This window comes from Poromitra crassiceps (genome assembly GCF_964638095.1).
Source record: "Poromitra crassiceps genome assembly, chromosome: 2".
Lineage (NCBI taxonomy): Eukaryota > Metazoa > Chordata > Actinopteri > Beryciformes > Melamphaidae > Poromitra > Poromitra crassiceps.
Window position 1 is genome coordinate 56,874,570 of NC_139624.1, and position 13,181 is coordinate 56,887,750.

Sequence of the window (13,181 nt, forward strand, 5' to 3'; positions counted from 1 at the left end):
TATCACTGGCCAGTGTATGGCCACCTATCACACTGACAAACTGCATCGAGTGGTTACATTGTGCCATATTCTCTCAGAAAGAACTTCAAATAAAGATCTATGAAATGTGTTGGAAAACACTGGTGGATTTGACTGTGTCAGGCACGTGCAGGGTAAAAGACGAGTGCTTTGGCCATCTTTTCTACCTTTATTGGGTTGTTTTGGGGGGAGGATGTAACAAGGGTTCTACCATTATTGGGTTGTTTTTGGGGGAGGATGTAACAAGGGGAATGTTAACTCCAGTTGAAGACTACAATGTCAGGACTTTCACTGCATACAGGCGGGACCTGGAGAGTCAAAATGATTGGATATAAAGTGAGGTACAACAGAGCAGCAGGACAACAAACTCAAACAGTTACAGTTTGCACACATGCACAGTCGTTATTACTGTATGCAGTCTCCAGATAACAGCAGGCTATATTTATTCTCATTGGAAATAGGAGGAAAAATATGCCATATACGGCAAAATGATGGGGGGGGGATCTCACCATGAACTTCAGCCATTTCAAAAACTTTTCCTTCAAATTAATTAAGCAAAGACGTTTACAGTAGAGCTTCACTTTGAACAAACTGCTTCATTTAAGTTGGTACTGTCATGGACCAAAGAGCTCTGCAAATTAAAGTTAGGCTATGCAACAGCAACACAAATCTTATCCAATTTGTTCTTGAGAAAATAATCCTATCAATAACATCATTAGGTCAGAACACTAAACAACACATGCTTTCCATATTCATTATTCATTATTATATCTCCTATCGCAAACGTACAAATTGTTTCTTATCAGGAACTAGGAAGAAGAAAAAATAAAACAGTCACTACAAGTCTTTTTCCCCCCTCACTGGTTTTGTCAACGCTATAGGCTCCTATACTGTCGACCTACAGGACACACGAAGAGGAACCGTGTTGAGTTAGGGCAGTTTACGGCCTCGCCACCCTCTTCAGCGTCGTCAGTCCATCGGGGTGCGCTCCCGCTTCTTCCCCTCCTTCTTCTGCTTCTTTGAGTCTGTGAGAACGGATACACAAAAAGGTTACAAGCTATGCTATTTACTTTGACAATTTCGCTGCCAGCGGTTGAAATTAAACAGGTCCCTTTTCTTTGCAGTATGCTGTGAATAGCATCTGTGCTCCTGTCTTGATTATAATAATCAACCATATGGGTTTTAATTGATGTTCTCTGCCACCTAGAGGGCAGATTGAGGCACGGTGATACTGCAATCACCGCAGGTAGGCAGCCCCACCCCCCAGCCTGGTCACCAGAATAATATCTGCAAAGTATGTTTCCTCAATCCACGGATACAAAGAATATCATAATCTCTGAACCAAAATACGTTGCTCATAACATTTATAGATATGTGTATATCAACGTTATCGTCTGCTATTGAAATAGCAGTGGCCAGTAAGGGTGTTGTGGTCAGGGTGGATGGAGGGGGTAAACATCTTGCCTTTCACACCGGAGGGCTGTGTTCGATCCTCAGCATGTCCAAAGTCAACATAACACCATAACCATAACCTCAACCAAGTTTTTTTACTTGCTAAACATAACCGAAGTTGTTAAAGTTGTTTTATTTGCGTTTAACATTGGAAAGGCAGCAAGGTTTTCAAATTAACCAGAATTTTGTTTCAAATTGCCATTGAGATTATACATGTCCCTGGTTTGCAGACACATAAAATCCCAGCGTTTTATTCTGGTGACTGGGTTGCATGCCCCCATCTCTTCCTGAGCAGAGCCATGGTGGCTGGAGGGGGCTGCCTGAGCAGAGCCATGGTGGCCGGAGGGGGCTGCCTGAGCAGAGCCATGGTGGCCGGAGGGGGCTGATTTGGTGGCTCGCCGTGCGCCATAGGAAAAACTGCTTTATCACCTTCCCACAACAGTGGGTTTGGCAGCCATGACAGACTCCACAGTCCCTGGCTTGGCTTTCTGCTGCACGGCGCGGCCTCTCTGCTCTGGTGAGCAGGCGGAGAGCACAACCTCCGGCTGGCTTTGGCTGTCTGGCTGGCTGTTTGTGTGACTGTCAATCTGTTGGCTGCTGTTTCTCTGTGCGACTGTCTCTCAGTCAAGCTGTCTGCCTTCTTGTCTTTCTCTCTGAATGCAGGCGTGTGTGTGCAATACCTACTACTGATATGGGATTTTGAAGGAGAATACCTGTAGTGATATTGTTGGGTTGCAGTCCTCGATGGGCGATATTTCGTGCTATTCATGCCAAAAAAAGGGTATTCAGTATTTTCCCAGATTTTTATTTTTGGCCTGTATGCATCTGTAAGATGCATCATCATACATGCAGACAGTTTCTTTTCTCCCCTGTCAATCAAACCTGTCTGTACCTCTTCAGTGATTCTCCAATTATCTCATTCTATCATATTTCCATATGCTCCTCTGCCTCTCTATTTATATTTCCATCCTCTGCCTCTCTATTTATATTTCCATCCTCTGCCTCTCTATTGATATTTCCATATGCTCCTCTGCCTCTCTATATTTCCATATGTTCCTCTGCCTTTCTATTTATATTTCCATATGCTGCTCTGCCTCTCTATTTATATTTCCATCCTCTGCCTCTCTATTGATATTTCCATATGCTCCTCTGCCTATATTTCCATATGTTCCTCTGCCTTTCTATTTATATTTCCATATGCGCCTCTGCCTCTCTATTTATATTTCCATCCTCTGCCTCTCTATTTATATTTCCATCCTCTGCCTCTCTATTTATATTTCCATCCTCTGCCTCTCTATTTATATTTCCATATGCTCGTCTGCCTCTCTATTTATATTTCCATCCTCTGCCTCTCTATTTATATTTCCATATACTCCTCTGCCTCTCTATTTATATTTCCATCCTCTGCCTCTCTATTTATATTTCCATCCTCTGCCTCTCTATTTATATTTCAATCATGAGAGACTAGAAGGAAAGTACGATAAACTTTAATGATAAAACAACACTTAGATTTGGCGAATGACTCCATGGAATGATGACGCTCCTCTGAGACAAGAGGAGGACGTCAGTGATTTATAGGATAGAGAACCCCCATAGGGAGTTCTACTGGAGTCATGACATTGGTGGTGTTCAGGGGAGGAGGAGGGGCGAAGCAGCAGCTACGCAGGAACAGCAGCTATATGGGTGAACAAACAGGGTGAGTTACAACTTGCAAGAGTCTTAAATAGAACTTCATTTAGGTGATTGGAAACAGCCGAAGAGAGGGAAAGCGTGGGAGACATTGATTGGACAGGGATAAAGAGGGCGTGCATATTTATGAATGGCTGATGTAACCTGAGGGCGTTGCTGCAGGGGAGAGAGAGATGAATGGAAAGGAACCATGGATTAGTGAATGGGATGGATAAACAATCATTGACTAGTGAAGTAGTCTTCATTATTGAAAACAGTCTAAGACATTATTTCCATATGCTCGTCTGCCTCTCTATTGATATTTCCATATGCTCCTCTGCCTCTCTATTTATATTTCCATCCTCTGCCTCTCTATTGATATTTCCATATGCTCCTCTGCCTCTCTATTTATATTTCCATATGCTCCTCTGCCTCTCTATTTATATTTTCTGCTCCTCTGCCTTTCTATTTATATTTCCATATCCTCCTCTGCCTCTCTATTTATATTTCCATATGTTCCTCTGCCTCTCTATTTATATTTCCATATGTTCCTCTGCCTCTCTATTTATATTTCCATATGTTCCTCTGCCTCTCTATTTATATTTCCATATCCTCCTCTGCCTCTCTATTTATATTTCCATATGTTCCTCTGCCTCTCTATTTATATTTCCATATGTTCCTCTGCCTCTCTATTTATATTTCCATATGTTCCTCCGCCTCTCTATTTATATTTCCATATGTTCCTCTGCCTCTCTATTTATATTTCCATATCCTCCTCTGCCTCTCTATTTATATTTCCATATGCTCGTCTGCCTCTCTATTGATATTTCCATATGCTCCTCTGCCTCTCTATTTATATTTCCATCCTCTGCCTCTCTATTGATATTTCCATATGCTCCTCTGCCTCTCTATTTATATTTCCATATGCTCCTCTGCCTCTCTATTTATATTTTCTGCTCCTCTGCCTTTCTATTTATATTTCCATATCCTCCTCTGCCTCTCTATTTATATTTCCATATGTTCCTCTGCCTCTCTATTTATATTTCCATATGTTCCTCTGCCTCTCTATTTATATTTCCATATGTTCCTCTGCCTCTCTATTTATATTTCCATATCCTCCTCTGCCTCTCTATTTATATTTCCATATGTTCCTCTGCCTCTCTATTTATATTTCCATATATTCCTCTGCCTCTCTATTTATATTTCCATATATTCCTCCGCCTCTCTATTTATATTTCCATATGTTCCTCTGCCTCTCTATTTATATTTCCATATGTTCCTCTGCCTCTCTATTTATATTTCCATATGCTCCTCTGCCTCTCTATTTATATTTCCATATGTTCCTCCGCCTCTCTATTTATATTTCCATATGTTCCTCTGCCTCTCTATTTATATTTCCATATGCTCCTCTGCCTTTCTATTTATATTTCCATATCCTCCTCTGCCTCTCTATTTATATTTCCATATGCTCCTCTGCCTTTCTATTTATATTTCCATATCCTTCTCTGCCTCTCTATTTATATTTCCATATGTTCCTCTGCCTCTCTATTTATATTTCCATATGCTCCTCTGCCTCTCTATTTATATTTCCATATGTTCCTCTGCCTCTCTATTTATATTATCATATGCTCCTCTGCCTCTTTATTTATATTATCATATCTTCCTCTGCCTCTCTATTTATATTTACATATGTTCCTCTGCCTATCTATTTATATTTACATATGCTCCTCTCTGCCTCCCTATTTGTATTTACATGCTCCTCTGCCTCTCTATTTATATTTACATAATGCTCCTCTGCCTCTCTATTTTCTTAGGTCACGGTGCTTGCAAGAAAGTGAGGAAGCCTATATAATAAGGGACAGCAGACAAAGTAAGTATTAATCAAACTTATGATAGGTGAAAGCTGAGGTTTTGGTTGAATATTGCACCCAGGATTTAACATGGTGGCCAGAGGGCCGATGCAGGATTTCACCTCGGATGTAGATGTATCAGGGCCAATGAGAAGAATCTTCGTTTAGGATTTAGCAGAAGGAAGTTGACAGTTTTCGCCGCTCAGCTTATGAAATTATGCATTCTGTGGGCACCTGAAGAACAAACATGTCAACTTGGCTAATCAACACCTGTTTGTCCAGAGTGTACCTGATCATAATAATAATTGATTGCATTTACAGAGCGCTTTCAAGGCACCCAAAGCGCTTCACATATCGGGGGGTGCGTGATCCAGAGCGAGTTCCTACTTGCCAGTGAAGTGAGATCCTCCCACATGACTTTTGCTGCGGCTCACTGCTCAGCCCACTTCATCCAAGTGAAAGACATCTCAAGATCGTGATGTGTTTCATTGTCATGGTTTCAGAGTAAAAAATAACAACAGCATAGATCTGAAGAAAATGTTGACATTGACCAAACACTTTTTCCAAGTGTCACTTTTCTGAATCCAAATAAAATAAAAATGAATACAACATTAGTGTCACGGTTCGTTAGGTGAGAGTAGGCAGTATCCCCTCAGTTCAGATATGATAAAGTTTACCTATGTATTTCTGGCTGATCCTGATCATTGAATGTTTAATTGCCTGGCGGAAGTATGAACTATTGCTATAAATATGATTCTCGAAGCGACCTTTGGGGCTTGCTTCTTGTGGGATTACTTCCGATGTGAGGGCGACAGCGTTCACGAGGAGAACGACAGGACAGCGGAGCTAACTTCCTGTGTGATAGATTTAGATATTTTTAACACGTTCGCTAGCGCACGCTGGTCAACATGTGAGGAATTCAATGGCATCAGTCAGTCATTGTTGGCATCAGTCAGTCTTTGGAACGGAAAGGACGCTTTTCTTCTTGTGGGGATGCTGGTTGACTTTCACTCTCGTTTCCCGAAGGGTGGTGTGTTTCAATACACGCCTGACCCTGCCCGGACCCCACCCGCTTGGGACGCTGCATCCATTTCGACGAGCACACACTGACACACACCTCCACACTGGCCCGCGCACACACTGACTCACACACACACCTCCACACTGGCCCGTTCTACACATTCACTATTTCGTGATTATTTTGCTTCGGCCAACGGTAAGTGGCGAACTACATTTTACAGAACATTTCACAGACATGAACTCTGTGTCATGAACTCTGTGTCACTGTCTCACGTCCTCCTCCTCCCAATGCAAAACGAACATTTTACAGACATGAACTCTGTCAGTCTCCTCGCGTTTTAGGTCCCCTCGCATCATTTTACAGACATGGGGCCCTATCGGCTCACTGGCCTTAAATTAGCGCTTAGCGCCAGGCGCAGCCGATATTAGTGGCGTGGACCGGCGCTGTCCCTATCTTCGTGTCGGCGCTACACGCGGCCTTATGCATTATAACCATGCCTTTTAAGCGTATAATTATTCACAACGTGCTCATTGGAGAAGTGCAGTAAACAAATCACAATGTCCCTTTCATATTCCATCGGAGCGATCCAATCCGGTCAGAAAAGCCAACCAAAGCGCTCTGAGCTCCTTCCCCTCCCTCTTTCATCCCCATCTGTCTCCATATATATTATTCCATATTATTATGCTTCTCAGACCAATCTCACTGCAGTTTAAATACAGCAAGCATGTAAATACGCTACACTATAGCAAGATCAAAGTGAAAAGAATGTTCTAAACACATCGGCTAGACAAATATAGCCTATCCCTGGATGTCATGATGAGATTAGATTGGTGAAAGTTTGGGCAGAATGATATCGTTTTCTCTCACTACCTTTTCTTCTCCCCCACTGCACAGGTAGGATGATGCAACAGCCTCTGACTGACAGGGCCTCAAAACTACGGTATAACAACTTTTCTTTTCATCGGTCATTGTGCCTGTCTGACGCGAGAGAGAGAGGGAGTAAGAGAGAGATAGGGGGAGAGAGAGTGAGATGGCAGAGGAGAGCTGCGCGCAATTACGCACAGTAATATCCCCGGCGCACTGAATAAGGCCACGTTTTAGCGCTAAACGCTAAATTAACGCCAGGGGGGAAGATAGCGTTAGGCCGGTATTTAAGGCCGAAACGCCCATTCTGGCCTATTCTGGCACTGCGCCACGCCTCTTCGGTGTAAAGCGCATTCCGGGGCCTAAAAACATGATGCTATCTTCCTGAGGCAGGCGCAAAGCGTGTGTTTTTGCGTTTAACGCCAGTTTAGCACCTAAGGCCAGTGGGAAGATAGGGGCCATGAACTCGGCCCCTATCGTTGCATCGGCGCAGTTTCTAGGCCGAGCGGCAGGCGCAGATCAAAGCAGTGGGCGTGGAAAGGCGCACTTGATATCGTCGTGCTGGCGCTAGATGCAGCCCAAAGCATTACAACCACGCCTTTTAGGCGTAAAATTATGCACCGTCATGCTCATTGGATAAGTGCAATAAACGAATCGCACGCTTGCCTTTTTAGCTCCAATTCCAGTGATCCCGCAAAACCAGACGAAAGCCAAACGCTCTGCCCCCCCCCCCCCCCCTCCCTTCATCCAGCCTGTCTGTCTGCATTATAGGCTATTATTCCATATTATTATGCTTCTCAAACCAATCTAACTGCAGTTTCAATACTGCAAGCATGTAAATACGCTACACTATAGCAAGATCAAAGTGAAAATAATGTACTAAACGCATCAGCTAGAAAAATATAGCCTATTAGATTGGTGAAAGTTTGTCCAGAAAGATATTGTTTTCTCTCCCCTGCTGCAGGTAGAATGATGCACATAAATATACCCTACATTGTGTAAAGTCATTGCATAAATGTGTTTTTATTGTAAAACTAAATGTGGAGTAGGGCGAAGTTATTGGAGCGCACATCACAGTATAGCAGATGACAGTAGAAGCTTCCGAAGCGCGTTCCGCTGTCACTTACCTAAATCACGTTAAATCCACACAGGGTATATATAAGCTCAAGAGGACATATATGTTTCACATAGGGTGGTGTTTCATTTCATGTTTTATTTGGTCCAATATTGAAATGTTCGACAATTGCAGGTTGTCTTACCATTACACATTATTTTAGATCTACCTTTTATATCTATTTCGGCTCTATTTAGTAGCGAAATGGAGGACCCAATTGCATGCTGGGAGTGGACATTCACAGGCAGTAAACTTACAACTGCTATTTCCTATGGGAAGCTGGGTGCTGCTATGTGTTGTGTCTGTTTGAGCGAGGGAGTCAGAGAGAGAGAGAGAAGGGTGACTCAGAGGCAGAAGAGCACTGGCGCACTGAATAGGCCTGGTTTCAGAGAGAGACAGAGAAGGGTGACAGGGGAGAGGCACAAGTGCACTGGCGCAGTGAATAGGCCTGGTTTTCAAAGGCGCAAAGCGCTAAATTTAAGGCAGGTGCCAAGATATCAGTACGCCGAGATTTAAGGCCGACACGCCCACTTTGGCCCATTCTGGGACTGCGCCACGCCCATTCGGCCTAAAGCGCATTTGGCAGCGTAAAGCCATATTGATATCGTCCCAAAACAGGCGCAAGGCACGTTTTTTTGCGGTTAAGGCCCGTTTTAGTGCCGAAGGCCTGTGGGAGAATAGGGCCCTGTGTGTCTCCTGGCCCTACAGCCAATGTTTTGATCACGTCAAGAACTCTGTGTGTCTCAGGTCAATGGTTTTAGCACGTCAATTTGGTTGGCGCTGAAGTCCATACCTTTCTGCATGCCGGCGAGGGGGAGGGATTGAGAGGGAGAGAGAAAGGGATCACACGTCAATTAATTTCGTTGTCGCTGCAATCCCTTTCATGTCCTCAGAATGTCACAATAGAAGTGATGAGATGTAGGCTATAGTTTCTCACAGAGTCGGTCCCTTGCAGCTCGCAGTTTTCATATTTAACTGGATTAATTTGACTAGCCTAGCCTACTATAATACTACAATAATGTTCTCTAATTTCAAATTAAATAATGGCTGCGTTTAAAATGAACATACAACAGAGTGCTTAATTTACAAAGAAAAATCAAGCTTCTCATTTCCTTTTGGTTAACTCCATTTCACTTTTGATCAGTCTCAGCCAACAAACCTCCTCCTTTTCTCTTGAGAGAAGTTATCTATCTATCTATATCTATATCTATATCTATCTATCTATCTATCTATCTATCTATCTATCTATCTACAGGGTATCCGTGGGGTCTTGAAAAGTAGCGTATTAAATGTTGATAAATCCATTTAGGCTAAATTAACACCCTTAAAAAGTATTAAAAAGTCTTACGTCCATTTCAAATTCAACACCTTTTACATTTGTTGCTTTAGAAATGCTTGAAAACAGTGTTGGAAAACTGCCTGTTGCAGAGTTGCCTGTGAACCATTTACTGCTCAGTGTGTGTGTGTGTGTGTGTGTGTGTGTGTGTGTGTGTGTGTGTGTGTGTGTGTGTGTGTGTGTGTGTGTGTGTGTGTCTGTGTGTGTGGTGTGTGTGTGTGTGTGTGTGTGTGTGTGTGTGTGTGTGTGTGTGTGTGTGTGTGTGTGGGTGTGGGTGTGGGTGTGTGTGTGTGTGTGTGTGTGGGTGTGGGTGTGTGTGTGTGTGTGTGTGTGTGTGTGTGTGTGTGTGTGTGTGTGTGTGTGTGTGTGTGTGTGTGTGTGTGTGTGTGTGCGTGCGCAGTGTTTCCCACACCATAAATACATTTTGACTGCCATATATTAATTGCAACTAGTTGCCTGCAAACTCCTGCTTTAGGCCTCATAGAACTAATTGTCTGGGTTGAAAATCATTCCAATCACAGTTGGAAAATTCCCCTTTTATTTACTTTTACTTTTTCTGCCTAAAGCAAATGTTACTTTGTACTTGACTTATCCCCTGGAAATGATATTGTCCATTGATGACATCACTGATGTCATTATGTAATTAGGGCAATTACCTAATTAAAACAATCCGTCTCCATCAGGTCACCCGCACGGGTGCTCTTTACACTTTCAGCCCCCTCGCATGGAAAACTTGCATAGCTGTGGCCGGCCAAAATTCTTGAAACAAACAAACCATCCACATTGCCAAATTTAGAGATAGATAGATAGATATCTATCTCTAAATTTGGCAATGTGGATGGTTTGTTTGCCAAGTCAAGTTCATTTGTATAGCGCATTTCATACACAGAGGCAATTCAAAGTGCTTCACATAAAATGGTTGACAGGAAAATAAAATAATAAAAGAAGAGAATAAAATGGACATTTAAAAGCATCACAACAAAACTTTAAAAAAGAGTATAAAAAGTGCATTAACTCATTGAGTGCCAGCCACTTTTGGAGAACGGACGCTCCCAGTGCCAGAGTTTCAGAGCGTTTTCAGTGATTTCTCGAGGCCCACAGAATATTGTGTGATATTACTATGTAAACAGCGAACACGCACAAAGAACGATGAGACTCTATTGTATCAGCGGCAAAAAAAAGTTTATTGATATCATTTTCCGTTCTTTAGTTATCAGCCGGAGAAGATAGGTCAAAAACAGCAAAAACAGGCGTTTCCATCTAGAAGCTGAGATATTGAGCCTTTTGTGAAATGAAGCATTTCAAGCAAATCACTGACTCTGAAACTAATATTTTCTGACCTGAAACATCTGAACAGTAATTTCCTTCAATAAACAGCACCCACACCCCCCTCAACTCCAAACTCCTCCTCCGTGGGAGTGTCTCTGGTGGCTCTGCTCGCTGTGCTGGCTGCTGCGTGTGTCAGGCGAGTCTCTGCTGCCTGCTATGGCAGGCTCTGCTGCCTCACGGATCCACGTTCAGATGGCGGCCGCTCGTCGGGGGAGTCTGGATGGGGCTCGCGTTCGTCTGCGTTTCTGGGGTTTCGGTTGTGAGCTGGGATGAAGCTGCGTCCGATTATAGGCTTTCTGCTGCGCGTTTCAAAGTGCGCTGCACCCAGTCTATTTTCGGAGCGCTCAGCCTTGTGCGCCGGCTCCCAGCGCGACACTGAAAAGCCAAACCATTCTCATGAGAATGGTTTGGCTTTGGTTTTATTTTCTGGCGGCTAATCGTGTGGAGAAGCTATGCAGCAGAGACAGAGACATTTGTGGGAGCGGATTGACTGCTGTTCGCAGCTAACGTTGGCTCCAGGCAGCCAGAGCAATCTGTGCCGCTCTGGCTCATGCATCGGTTTCTCTTTCATCACGGGGCTTTTTCTGCTTTTTTTTCCTCAACTTTCTCTAATCTGGAGAGCACTGTCGCCACCTAATGGGTCTGTAAAATAGGTTATACACATTCAATAGCTCCCATATTTTTATAGGAGATGTAAGAGACTTTGATCCACGTCCCACCGTCAAAAAACGCAATTGACGAACATACTCGTCCTTGGCACTCTACGTTAGTATTTGAATTGACGAACATACTCGTCCTTGGCACTCAATGAGTTAACAACAGGCGCAGCAGTTGCAAAAAGAGCAAAAAACTTATAGAGGACTCATTGGGTTTGCATAGTAGCTGTCAGCAGTTAAAAGCGACGGTAAACATAAAAGTCTTTAGTCTATTTTTAAAAGTAAGTAAGGTTGGGGCAGATCTGAGGTCTTCAGGCAATTTGTTCCAGCTAGCAGAAGCATAGCGGGTAAATGCAGCCTTCCCATGATTTGATTTGATCCTAGGGACAGTTAATAAGCTGGACCCTGTTGACCTAAGAGTTCTAGACAGTTCGTAGCGTGGGAGCAATTCAGCTATGTATTTTGGGCCTAGGCCACTAAGTGATTTATAGACTAATAACAGTATTTTAAAATCTATTCTATGACACACTGGCAACCAGTGTAAGGACTTAAGAACTGGAGTGATATGATCAGCTTTCTTAGTCTTTGTTAGAACTCTAGCAGCAGCATTCTGAATGAGTTGAAGTTGCCTAAGTTCTTTTTTGGAGAGACCAGAGAAAAGGCTATTGCAGTAGTCTAACCTACTATAGATGAAGGCATGAATTAGTTTTTCTAGATCCTGTCTGGACATGTATCCCCTAATTCTTGCTATTTTTTAAGATGATAAAAAGCTGATTTTCTGATTGACTTAATGTGGGAGTTAAAGTTGAGATCGGAATCAATAATAACCCCAGATTTTTGACTTGATCCTTAGGCTTCAGGGATCGAGACTCAAGGCGTGCAGTGATTTTAAGCCTTTGTTCTTTGGGGCCAAAGACGATCACCTCTGTTTTGTCTTTGTTTAGCTGTAGGAAATTCTGGCACATCCAGTTATTTATTTGATCAATGCACTGGCACAATGATTCTATGGGGGCATAGTCAGCTGAGGAAAGAGTTATATACAACTGAGTGTCGTCTGCGTAGTTATGATAGGCTACTTTGTTTTTTTGCATAATTAGGCCTAGAGGGAGCATATAAAGGTTGAAGAGAACGGGCCCCATAATGGATCCTTGAGGCACCCCACAAGTCATCCTAGTTAGGTCAGATGTGTAATTGCCAATGGAGACAAAGTACTTCCTGTCTTGAAGATAGGACTTGAACCACTGGAGGACCGTACCCGATAGCCCAACCCAGTTTTCCAGTCTGTTTCCAGATAGATAGATAAATAGATAGATAATCATCTGTCACACTGCCTTTCTGCCTCTCTCAGCTCCCCCGCCTCCTCTCACTCACTGAGGGAGCAGGCCAAAATGTGTCCATACTGCTACCCAGATCACATCTAAATAACTCCTCAAACAACAAACAAACAAATTGCCCTCACTCCATCCGTGCCGGTATACCCAATCTAGCTAGCCACATCCCAGGTAAGCCTGCCCCCGCGGTTGCTACACGGCACACGTGGTGCTGGGCTGAATTTGCCCTTGTACAGTCTTGCTACGGCAACGCACTACTGAAATGGTGAGGCCTGGAATGGCTCTCACCTCTCGGAGACGACAGCGCTGTTCCAGTGTCGGGATGGACCAAGGTGCTAGCTGGAGTTAGAGTGACTACCAGATGCAGCCAATCTTCCTGCGCGAAGGACCAGGTAATTCAAACTGAGTTCAATGACCAACAGCCTAACCTCCTCCTAACCTTTTGATCACATTCATGTTGCAGTGTTGGTGGAATGATAAAATACCCCTAGACACAGGTTTAATGAGAAGTTCGGAACCGACACGTGACATTAGGTATTTAA

At 43.3% G+C, this 13,181-nt stretch overlaps 1 protein-coding gene across 1 annotated transcript in view; it reads right to left on the reverse strand.

The window, feature by feature from the left end:
- Positions 1-987: 987 nt before the first annotated feature.
- The window catches only part of ptn (pleiotrophin), a gene marked incomplete at both ends in the record, with an annotated part of 40,481 nt that continues 28,287 nt past the window's right edge, over positions 988-13,181 (reverse strand). The window contains one exon of the mRNA XM_083654929.1: positions 988-1,043. Coding sequence (XP_083511055.1) covers positions 988-1,043 — 56 coding nt within the window. The remainder of the gene's footprint in view (positions 1,044-13,181) is intronic.